This window comes from Triticum urartu, unplaced genomic scaffold, assembly GCF_003073215.2.
Source record: "Triticum urartu cultivar G1812 unplaced genomic scaffold, Tu2.1 TuUngrouped_contig_5802, whole genome shotgun sequence".
NCBI lineage: Eukaryota > Viridiplantae > Streptophyta > Magnoliopsida > Poales > Poaceae > Triticum > Triticum urartu.
The window spans coordinates 1-12,232 of record NW_024116507.1 but is presented as its reverse complement, the minus strand read 5'-3'; the positions used below and the strand labels follow the sequence as shown (position 1 = coordinate 12,232).

General features: G+C 45.4%; 1 protein-coding gene across 1 annotated transcript; it reads left to right on the top strand.

Moving 5' to 3' along the window:
• Positions 1-6,117: 6,117 nt before the first annotated feature.
• Positions 6,118-6,992, top strand: LOC125529733 (centromere protein V). Its single transcript, XM_048694153.1, has one exon. It carries the CDS (start codon positions 6,294-6,296, stop codon positions 6,714-6,716), a length of 423 nt encoding a protein of 140 aa, XP_048550110.1. The 5' UTR covers positions 6,118-6,293; the 3' UTR covers positions 6,717-6,992.
• The last annotated feature ends 5,240 nt before the right edge of the window (positions 6,993-12,232 follow it).

Sequence of the window (12,232 nt, the reverse complement as noted above, 5' to 3'; positions counted from 1 at the left end):
TTTGTCCATGGTTAGGAAAAATAACCATCTTTGATTAATGAGCTAGTCAGGTAGAGGCATACTAGTGACACTCAGTTTGTCTATGTATTCACACATGTATTATGTTTCCGGTTAATACAATTCTAGCATGAATAATAAACATTTATCATGATATAAGGAAATAAATAATAACTTTATTATTGCCTCTAGGGCATATTTCCTTCAGAGGGGCCGTGGTCTCTCTCGTGTAGTAGATCAGATGTGGATGAGCAATGCTTTATCTCTAATATGAGCTAAACCAAAGCTAACCCTAACTAGAAGGAATAGGAGGTCTATTTATAGTCTTAGTGCAAAAGGGGACGAAGTGGGGGGTACAAGGCTGCGCCCCAACACATAACAACACACAGGCGTCAGACGTCCGGGAGTCACCGATCGTACGGAGGCTCGCGAGGGTCCGGACGTCCGTAGATTCGTCCGGTCGGGGTCGGTCGTCCGAGCGCCGGTCGTCCGGGTGGCTTCGGAAATCCGTAGTTTTGGCTCGGGTGTGGTTGTGTCGGACATCCGGAGCCTGGAGATCGTCGGACGTCCGGCCCTGGTCGATCGTCCGGAGCCTGTAGCTTCTTCCGCATCTCTTCTCCTTCACGTCCATCCTCCTCTTCGGATTCTCCTTGCTCCTTAGCTTCTTCATGGCTAACTGCTTGACACCTGAGTATGCATAATGTCTCCGTTTGAGGTAGTAGCCATGTCTCATGTGCACCGAAGTGAACTTGTGAGAGAAGAGATGGCATCTCGGTTTCGAGAGCTCTTGCACGTGCTTGTGTCATGGGTCCGCTAGGCACTTGGTGAGACGATGGTAGGTCCATGGGGATGACCTTGGGATGCTCCACATCAGAAAATTTATTATATTTTTGGAATTTTGTTTTTTAAAAGCTATCTTGCACAGAAACAAAATAAAATGACAAACAAAGCTATCCAGAGTATTTATAATGTGGTAATGCCGCGTGGAATCTGTGGATGGAGCGAAACCGGAGGGTTTTTGACCAGAAGGAGCGGACGGCCATCTCTCTGGCTGTTTTCATCAAGGAGGAGGTTAATTTATTCCGGGAGGCAACTAAGAGGACCACTGTAGTATAGATGTGAGATTTTCCGTGATGTGGTGTTTTTCATGTTGTTCTGAGTGCGTGGGTATGGTGTCTGAGCTAGGCTCTAGTGGTTTTGTAATGACTTCTCTTTCTTCTATAATGCAAAGGCAGAGCTCCTGCTGTTCGCGTCAAAATATAATGTGGTAATGCAATTGTGTGCAGGAATGAAATACTACACGAGGAGGGCATGAGATCGAGATGGTTTGTCCTTTATTCTTGTTAGAGATAATGTTGCTCTCTAGGGCAATGAATGATCTGTAGCAACATATTCTCTGGCTAATATTACTCCTTGTTGCTTATCCTTACTTGCGCTACGAGTTGCCACATTCTTCTGTCACTCTCTCTTCCACACTCTTCTACGTTTCCAAGTTTGAACGCGCATGAACAACGAATATTGTTACTCCAGTTTTTCTAATATTGCAACTCAAAAACTCGTGGGTCAACCGACTTTTTATGGGAGAGAAGGCAACATTTGAGACTGAGACGGGGGCGTCGAAGCACGGGGACATGGGCCACGGGGACATGGGTGACAGGCCGACCTGGGAGGGAGCTGGAACCGACAACGATGTGGCTTGCCGCGGCGTCATAGGCGAAGGGCAGTCCGAGGCTTGGCAAGCGAAGTGAGAAGGATCCATTTTTAATCAATTCAATTTAGGCAGTGCATGAATCAGAGACGGGGATACTGCAGGTGGGGCTCGGTTAGGACGCCTCCGAAATTGGCGACCGGATCAAATTAGTCGTGTATAGGCGATCCTTTTTTGTCCATTTTATGATCACTAGGTTGTTATCAAATGATGTCGTTGGTCACGCGCTCTTGTCATCAACAAAAGGTTTCTTGATGCAACGACATCTCCTTAATTCCGATAAGAGCAAACTTTTTTCTGTTACGGTCAAGTATGCTTATTTTCCATTCAATGTTCATGCTACAATCATCGCCGAAACATCTAGACTCCACATCCTTGATTATCCACGTGCTCTATTTAACGCGGCTTTGTTGTTCGAGATTACAGGTTGTCTTACCAGCTTAGAGCATCTCCAACCGATGAAGTATCCCTGGAAGTCGTAGGACATACATCACATACGTGAACGACTACGCTTCTCTCCCTATTTACGTGCTCCTTGTTGGTCGGCGTAGATCAACTCCGCTGTAAAAAGTTAACAAACGATACAAATAAAAAAGCAACTTGAAAAGAGCGAAGGAAAACTTTATATTTTTGGATGTTTGGTTTTTAAAAGCTAACTTGAAAAGAAACAAAATAAAATGACAAACAAAGCAAACAAAAAGAAAAAAGAAAAAAGAACAAAAAGCAAAGTGTTGAAATAGACCAACATGAGTGTTTCGAAGCTCTTCCACGAGCTCAAGTACAACCTCATTATAAGTTACTAAATAAATTCTGCCACAATGCCAGCGTCCCCCCTTCTTTGGGGAACACAACCCAGGGAGATGCCCCATGTTTGGGGGGCATGGCAAAGCAAATGGGGTCGGCGCTACCGAGTTTGGGGGGAAAGGCAGCCCGGCGGGTGCCCCTCTTGGCCAACTATACATAGAGTGGCAGGAGGCGCACCAGGAGGTGACCAAGAATTTGGCGGACTCCTCCACCTGGCGGCACCCTGCCCCCCTTCCAGTTGTCATCCCCCCCGCTTTCTAGACTAGATGTAGATTTCCCTCAGTGTGTTGATCCACTAGTTGTTGCGGTGTTGCTACTTGGGTATGCGTAGATACCTTCAAGCCGTTGTAAGGTTTGACGCTAAGTCTAATGGATCGTGCGAGGAAAAACTCTCGCGGCTGGGAGGTATAACCAGCCGCAGGAGTGGGATGACTTAATCAATATTGTCAGGATCTCTGTTGCGCTGATGGATTGTCGAGGGTATTATATTGTTGCATGCACTATGATGATGATCTTGGTCAGTTCATGTGCAGTAAAAAAATTACGTAACACATATCATAAGCGGTACTATGCGTAGCTGCATGGGAGCACACTGGTGCATCCCTTTAACTAGTGCTTCACCTTGGACAGCATACATGTGCTTTCTCACTAAGCACGCGGATGTAGTTATGTTCCGTGTACTAGAAAAAACTGGAAAAAACTAAAAAAAAGAAGCAAAAAAAAACTCGTGTGAGAAGAAAACACTAAACCCTTTGTTTTCCTTGCATACAGAGGATGTTGTACGCTAGCTGCCCTCCCGCCCCTCCATGTAGGGGTGGAAATGGATCATATGCGGATTGAATAGTGCTCTTATCATTTTCTTTCATATTTTCAAAATGAATACGAATGAGGCTATAATTTTTTGGATACGAACGCGAATCGGATGTTACTAGAATACGGATACCTATCGGATGTTACTCGATTCAAAAGAGATACGAATATTAGTGACATATTACTTAAGAACATTAGTCAATAGCTATGTGACATGAAATAATCAACTTGTGACATACAATAAGTCAATGATAAATAGGTTTATGAATAAATAGTGTAATGCATAATAATTTGTATGTTTAATCACACAAAGATTAATATTTGACCACTTATTTGGCTTTTATGTTGGATAATTGGAACATTGAGGCTAGAATTTTCAAAATTATCTTCCATAATCTTATTTGGATACGGATATATCCATTTCCATATCCATATTTGTGTCAAAATCTCATACCATATTTTTTTATTTTTTAAATAAATCATATACGGATAATTTTCATTTTCATTTTGGTTCGGATGTGGATTTTTCGGATACAAATAGGAATTTTGTCAAATACTAATATAAGATATTTCGGATTATCCACTACCACTTTCCACCCCTACCTCCATGTGTAGCTTCCTGGGCCTCCCGTGCTTGATGTTCCACGCCTTCTGCGCCAGTCGGGGGAAGCAGCGCTCACGCGCATGCACTGTTGGGCCGGTCCGTTAAGATTTCTCACCCGATCGCTAACATCAACTCGCTCCTAGCTTGATAGCTAACACCGACTTCCTCCTAGCTCGGTCGTGGCTCGCGTCTGCCCACGGTTTGACTTTTTGACCACTAAAAAATTGACTCTAGACAAACAATAGTTCATCGATTTGAATATATTCATGCATTTGAAAGAAGGCTCATGAATGTTAAAAATAAATCATGATTTGAATATATATTTTTTGTGAATTTTGACAAATATTCATGAATTTTAAAAAAAATCATTAGTTTGAAAATAAATTCATGGATTTGAATAAAATGAATTTGATAGAAGTTCATGAATTTGGAAAAAGTTTGGAGATTTTGGGAAAAAGTTGACGGATTTGAAAAATTCCATCGATTTGAAGCAATTGAAAAAAGTTTGCGTAATAAAAAAATCACATGTTTTTAAAAAGGTTTGGCAAATTTGAAAAATACACGAATTTGAAAAAGGTCATGAAGTCGAAAAAACTTCAAAATTGAAAAAGTCCACAAAATAAATAAATAAACACGACTTGAAAAAAGTTCATGCATTTGAAAAAAGGAAAAAAGAAAAGAAAAATTAAACAAAAAAAAGAAAAACCGGACAGAAACCAGGTTGAGAAAAACCTGGAAGAAAAAGACCGGAAGCTTCTGGAACAGGGGTGCGTGTGCGCCAGTTGTGAGCTTCTCAGCAGCGTGCATCCGTATGTAGGCCGGCCACTAATAAAACGTCCGAAGGGAACTGGGCTGCGTGTGCGCCAGTTTGCAACTTGGTCTGTAACTGGCGCTACAGGCGTCAAATAGGATTTGAGGCAGCGAACGGCAAATAAGAAATACCCATAGCCATTGTCCAAAAAAGAAAAAAGCCCATAGCCACACCGGCCTCCGAAGAACAAAAAGCATGAGATTTTTTTTTATCTCAAAAAAAGCACGAGATTTCCCTAGCTTTGTCCTGACCACGTTGGTCAACACTGGTGTACGGGCAAGCCTTTTAGCAGCAACGATGACTTCGTAAATTTCAATATGATATGCCGGCTCAGTCTTTGGGAGATGCTCATAGAGATAGGGTGTGCATATGTGCGTTCATAGAGGTGAGTGTATATACGTGTATATAAGCGCTTGCTTTTGTACTGTGTTAAAAAAAAGGTACCGCAACTGTTGATCGACGTGGGTGGTGTCTTTGAATGTTGGGGAAACTTCAATCCACTCTCAAGGTGCAAAATATATAGGGCCTACAGAAACCACACACGGAGGAGAAAAACAATGACGTCCATTGTGTGTTACACGTAGGATGTCTCTTGCCATTTTTTTACCGAACCACCTAAGAATCGATGCCATTTTGAGACCGGTTTTGCCACCTGCAAAATCTTTCCCATCAAAACATATGATGTCACCAATAGGTCGTTCGATACTACTGCCTCCGTTCCTAAATATTTGTCTTTCTAGAGATTTCAACGAGTGACTATATACAAAGTGAAATGAGTGAATCTACATTTTAAAATATGTCTATATACATCCGTATGTGGTAGTTCATTGAAAATCTCTAAAAAGATAAATATTTAGAAACGGAGGAAGTAGTGACAAGAGACACGTCCCAGGATGCATGTTGCCGAACTGCTGTTTAGTCATAGAATCCCCGGAAGTAAACCAACAACAACGCAATAGATCATCTAAACAACGCCGGCTTCTGGCCGGCTAGGATTTCACAACTGTGGTTTACTATTTCTTTTTGACAATCTCACAGAGCTTTATTAAACCGTCAATGTTGCATAGACGAAAATCCTTGTCCAGAAGAAGAATCTCAGGTGAATGACAACTCAGAGAGATAAAGGTATTGCAACAAAGTGATGACCGATATGCATCACCTAAATAACCTCTGGTGAACACATGGAACTGGCGTGGGAGACTAGTGGTGGCAGAGCAGGGGAGGGAGGGGCCTCTTTCATGGAACTTTCGGCCAACTGGGCCGCTACTCTAACAGTCAAACGGACCCATTGGTCGCTGGCCAGCCGCAGCCGGCACCTCCCCGCTTTCCGCAGCCGCTTCGGTCGTGTGATCGTGTCACCGATGACGAGTGTCTACCCCTGCGGGGAGCACGTAGCATCAGCCCGGCGCAGCTAAACAAACCGGTGAACCCGACGAGCGACAGGTTTCTACGCCTGTTCCCAGCATCTCTTCCCCTCGTGCAAGAGCTCATCCATATCCGGTATCCCCCCATTCCCCCTCGACCCAAGAGACCAGCCGGGCAAGAACCGAAGGCCCACGATGAGCTCGGAGCCGGAGGTCGTCCACAGCGGCGGGTGCCACTGCCGGCGCGTGCGGTGGCAGGTGGAGGCGCCGGCGAGCGTGGTGGCGTGGGTCTGCAACTGCTCCGACTGCTCCATGCGGGGCAACACCCACTTCGTCGTGCCCAAGGACAAGTTCGCGCTCCAGCCCGGCGCCGGCGACTTCCTCACCACCTACACCTTCGGCACCCACACGGCCAAGCACACCTTCTGCAAGGTGTGCGGGATCACCTCCTTCTACACCCCGAGGTCCAACCCCGACGGCGTCGCCGTCACCGCCGCCTGCGTCGACGCCGGCACCCTGGCGCACGTCGAGTACAGGAAGGCGGACGGGAGGAACTGGGAGCAGTGGATCGAGGGGAGCGGCATCTCCGAGTTCTCCAAGCCCAAGGCCGCCGAGTAGGACCTGGCCTGGCCCGTGTTCGGTTCAGGATTTCAGGTCAGTTTGGTTGGTGGTTGCTGGCTGAAACTCCTCTCCTTGTTAGTCATGAAAAGTACGTATGTGAGAATAAACTTGGACATGATAGTCCAAACTTGTCCTGAATTCTTCTCCTTGTTAGTGAAAAGTTTGGTTGGTGGTTGCTGTCTGAATTCTGCATTGCTCTTAATGGATGTCTAGACTCCGTTTTGGAATGCTTCATTCAGTAGCCAGCCATGAGATGAGATGAGCCTATACATATCCACTGTGTGTGCAATTTCAGAAGTAAACATTCAGAGAACAATAGGAGCATCTACAACCACGTTTGGGGATCGAAATTGGACAGTCGTGATTGTAGATGCTGTACCAGTATTGAGCAACAGTTTTAGCTATGTTTTGCCTAGAGAGGCAGATATATGATACTGCCATAGTGACTAACCTTTCCCGATGATTGTTAATGAAATGCCACTAAAAATCTTACCGAGAGCCCAAGCAGCACACGAGAAAACAGAGTTCTTCAATTGACTGAGAACAAGTATCACTACTAAGTACCAACAGTAGTCTTCATACGCTCAAGTGCTCAACAACGCAAAGGGAAGGGAAATGAACATACAAACACTAGTAGTTTAACCAACAAGTAACCATCACTCTCCAGCATGGAAGTTTACATGAAAAAATACAGATGAGCTCAGGAGATGTTGTAATATCTGCCAAAGATGCTTGGTTGCCCTACGAGCTTGAGGCTTTTCAGCATGGCGTTCTGCTCGTCATCCGCGGCTTCTCGGACATATTTGAGAGCAGAGGATGAAGATGAAGACCATGGCAAATCGATGCTATGTAGGCTGGCTCTCAGATGGTGATACCTCGAGATGTGATGGTGCAATGGATCAGCTTGAGAGGGAGCGTTGGTCTTTTTGTAGGCTTGCTGGAAGGGGATCGCCATAGCATATTCTTTCAGCACCGAACTTGCTGAGTCCTTTTAGGCTTTAGCCATTTTATGGCCCTGCTCTTTATGCTTCAGAAAGCAGATGGTGATCTAGTGCAAGTTTTGTTGGTTTGTCGCTCAGTGTACAACTTGTGGGTGACTGAGAAAGGGAGTAATCTACATTAATTTAGACAGGATTATTGACACTTGTTCGTACGGGCCCTATGCTGTTGGAGCGTTGGTCCCGGTCATCAAAACGTACTATTCTGGTTGTGCACACATTAAGCATCTGGTCTACCAAGAACATAACGTTTGCAAATTATTCATTTCCATTTTGCAGTAACAAAAGAGTGATGCTGTAGGTATAAAATGTTGAACATTTTGCATTTTCAAACGAAACTCAAAGCCAGTTGCCTTAAGATCAAGACTGTTCTTCCGGCAAAAAGAGAGAGGGAGAGAGGGAGAGAGAAGAGATAGAGAGAGAGATCAAGACCATCTCGAAACAGACTTTCGCCCCGCTTTATATATAAATCCATAACCGTAACCGAACATATACACGGCCGAACGAGACAAGGTGGTGAGGTGGCCCTCTTACAAAGATACATGGCCGAACGAGACAAGGTGGTGAGATGGCCTCTTACAAAGCCGATCCCAGGAAAACCGCCACACGCAGATCTACGAAACCAAAAAAGAAAATAAAGGAAGAACTGAACACAACACTACACTCCATCCTAGCACACCTAAGCTCCACGACAACATCGTCAAGAGGGAGAACGGCGCAAAGCGTCGCCGCTGTCGAGTCCGCAACGAACAAAGTTTTCATCCGGAGCCTTGACATGGAGAGAAGAACCACGACAACATCTTCAAGAAGATAGCGGCACCCGCAAGCGTCGTCGGCGGCGCCGGGGCGCAGAGCTTTCACTCGGAAACTCACCCATGCCACCACGAGGTCGCTATGACTAGCACAGCAAGGGGAGGTCCCCAGATCCGGATCGAAGCGCCGCCACTGAGAAGACAGAGAGGACGCCCGAGCCACTCGCCTCAACCCGTCCCGTCGCCCACACGACCAGGACAGAGAGTCACCACCGCCACGAGGTTGCCCGCCGGAGAGAGATCAAGACCTGTGGCTAACACACCTTTAGTGCCATCTTGATGGGAAAAAAGAAAAAAGAAAAGTGGGTTCAAGCGCTAGTTTTTTCGTAAAAAAAAGTTCAAAAGCTAGTTTAAGGGAAGCCCGAGTGGCTAAATTTTTGTGGGGTACTATAAGTTTGAGCCTTCGTGTAACATGTCAACAAAAAGTAATCCCGCGAACCAATCAGTGGTTGAAAGATTAAGAGAACAGTGATATGCTCAACACATCAAAGGAGACGTTTCCACCTACTTCGTAGGCATCTATGGCGACTTTGTTAATCTAAAATTGATGTGCTGGTTTTGTCTCTTGAAGGTGTGTGTGCACGCGAACGTGCGTGCGTTTATAAAGGTGAGTGTATATGTATATGTATGAGCATCTGCGTTTGTACCCTGTTAAAAAAGATACTCCCTCGGTCCCATATTAATTGACGTTCAAACGGATGTATCAACGTATTTGAATGCTAGATACATCCGTTTGAGTGTCAATTAATATGGAAGAGAGAAATATCTTATTTGAGTTAGTCATATATTTGGTTTATTTTCCTAAACATCTTTCTTAGTGTTTTGCGTTGAAGATATCAAAAAAGGCTTTCGCCCCGCTCTATAATAAAGCAATGACCAACAACAAACCGATACAAACGCACGCCACCACAACACACGGACACAACCAGGGCAAGATACATAGGCGTTGAGCGCAGCAACACTACCCCAAACACTATAAAAGCAGTCGGGTCCTCGACCATGAACATGCCACCGCGAAGAGATGAAGCTGTATACAACAAACCGTGGGCTCCAAGGCGGCGCCTTCAGAAAGGATACGACACCGGAGCGCCACCACCGCCTGACCCGGGGGTCAGAGTTTCCCTGAAGCAACACGACGGGCAATGATGGCCGCAACGACACCTTCAAGAAGGGAACGAGCTTCGCCGCAGTTGGTCCGTTCGAAGATAGAACAGGTTTTCACCCAGGCCAATACTCACCGCCATCGAACACCACACCCCGGCGACCATGCCGCCCACACGACCATGGTCACCGGGCAGCACCAAGCCACGGGTTCTGCCCATGAGCACCGCGACACCACCATCAGGGTCGCCGCTCCGGCATCCAAGACCTTGATGCCACCTCACCCGCCACCCACCGCTACCCCAACCAAAGAGACGAGTGGAAAGCCCCACCTTTAGCACTCCTGAGCTGCCCCTAGCACTGAGACCCACTAGGTCGGCCAAAACCAGCCTCCATCGACCCGTCCTGCCACCAGGCGCGAGACGAGCTCGGTCCTGCAGCGTTGAAGATGGTTCGAATGTGTTGAGTAACCTTACCAATGTGGACCTTATAAAACAAGCTCATGAAAGAAAACAAGAAGGGCGACCGCTATGCGTTCACTGACTGATATTTTTTAAAATATGAGTGAAAATATCAGTGGGTCACGAGTTGTTAGTTGTTAGATCTGGCATCATCGGTCAGCCGAGCGTCAACATAGGTGGTGTTGCACAAGAAGCCATTTGCAATATAGGTGATGTTGAAGAAAATTTTGCTTTTGTCTTCACCTTTGCAACATAGGTGATGTTGCAAAAAAAAATCCAATGGAGATGATGTTGCTGAAAAAATTGCAATGAGGATGATGTTGCAGAAACAACCCCACCATTGTCGACGTGTGTTGTAGCAGCATTGTTGTCGTTCACTATAGTCATTTTACCGTCGTTGCAGTTGCAACATGATTCTTGTTGCAAAAAGCAATAGGACCCTCATCCCCTTTGCTGCATGGACAACGCGTGGAGCTAGAGGTGAGGTTGGGGATAGGAGGGGCCGCAGTGTAACACCCCGATAATGAAGCTACAATAACCTCATCCTAATGTGCCATGTCATCACGTTTAACTAAGCCAATTTGCCACTTGATAAAAATCAAAGCCATTTTCAAGTTTAAAATAAGTCAATTAATTTATAATGTGTAATAAAACTGAAATGTTCGAATAATTCTATAAATCCCCTTGATCATTATAATGTGTAAACCAACTTCATTTGATTCACAAATTAATCCTTAGCAAAATATTGAAGTGGTCCAACAACAACTATTATAGTCATTTAAATATAAAAAAATGTTTATGTTTTTTCCAAATCACTTGAAACTTTATGTGTTGTCTCAAAATATTGCCTACCAATTATGTGCCAAATTTCAAGTTGACCTAAATTTATTTACTATGGAGTTTGAGTAGAAAATAGTACCGAAATAAATAAAACAGAAAATAAAAAGGAAAAGGCCTAAACGTATTGATGGCTGGCCTTAGTGGCAGAGGAGGCCCAGCCCACCTGGATCTTCCCCTTCCTGCTGCTACAGGAGGCAGAGAGGGGAGTCACTAGTTAACGAGTGCTTCTTCGGAAGCCTCGCAACGATCAACGCCATTTGACGCGCTCTCAACCATTCGCCATGTGTCGCGCTCTAGGCGCTCCCTCCGTTTTTTTTTCTGCACGCGTTTTCGGCTATTTAAATGGTTTTTTGTGGGTTTTTTTTGATGTTTTGGTTTTTCATCGGTCTTTCTTAGCTTTTCGACCAAAAAAAAATTCAATTTTTTTGCGCGAAAAAACAAGGTTTCCTTTTTTCCCCTTCCGCGAGATGCACGGTTTTGCTTTCATGAGAGTCACGGCTCTGCCTCTCGGAAACGAAAAAAATGCGTTTTCTATTTTTTTTCATTTCGCGAGAGTCGCGGTTGTGCTTCCGCGAGAGGCACGGTTGTGTTTTTGCGAGAGTCACGGCCGTGCCTCTCGAAAACCAAAAAAAACGTGTTTTCTATTTTTCCTTTCTTTCGCGAGAGTCATGGTTTTGCTTCCGCGAGAGGCATGGTTGTGCTTTCGCGAGAGTCACGACCGTGCCTCTCAGAAAGGGAAAAAACGTGTTTTCTATCTTTTTTCTTTCGCGAGAGTCACGGTTTTGCTTTCGCGAGAGGCACGGGTGTGTTTTCGCGGGAGTCACGGCTGTGCCTGCTCGGAAATGGAAAAAAAATGCATTTTCTCTTCTTTTTTTCCTTCCGCGAGAGGCACGATTGTGATTTCGTGAGAGGCACGGGCGTGCCTCTTTCGGAAAGGGAAAAAACCCGTGCTTCCGACGGTTTTTTTGGCCTTTTTTCGTGAAAAAGGTCGCCAAAACCTATCAACATGGGATGAAGTTTTGAAGATCTCGACGCGAGGAATCCAACGGTGAAAGCGGTTTGAGATTTGAACGCACGGTGTGAGAGATAAAACGTTTTGAACAAACAAATCTATGAAAAAAAGGAAAACTCACAGGTTGCGACAACTGGCGTGCTGCATCTGCGCCACTTGTCGCAACCTGGGGAATTGGAGTGATCTTTGCAACGAGTACTCCTCAACTAGTGATTTCGGGCAGAGAGGGGGCGTGGCGGCCATCCACGCCGCCCTGGCCGCTGCTGCCTTCGTTTCGTGCATTCGGGGA

What these genes read in the sequence shown, in the direction of transcription:
- LOC125529733 (XM_048694153.1), top strand. Translation starts at nt 6,294, where the DNA reads ATGAGCTCGGAGCCGGAGGTCGTCCACAGCGGCGGGTGCCACTGCCGG.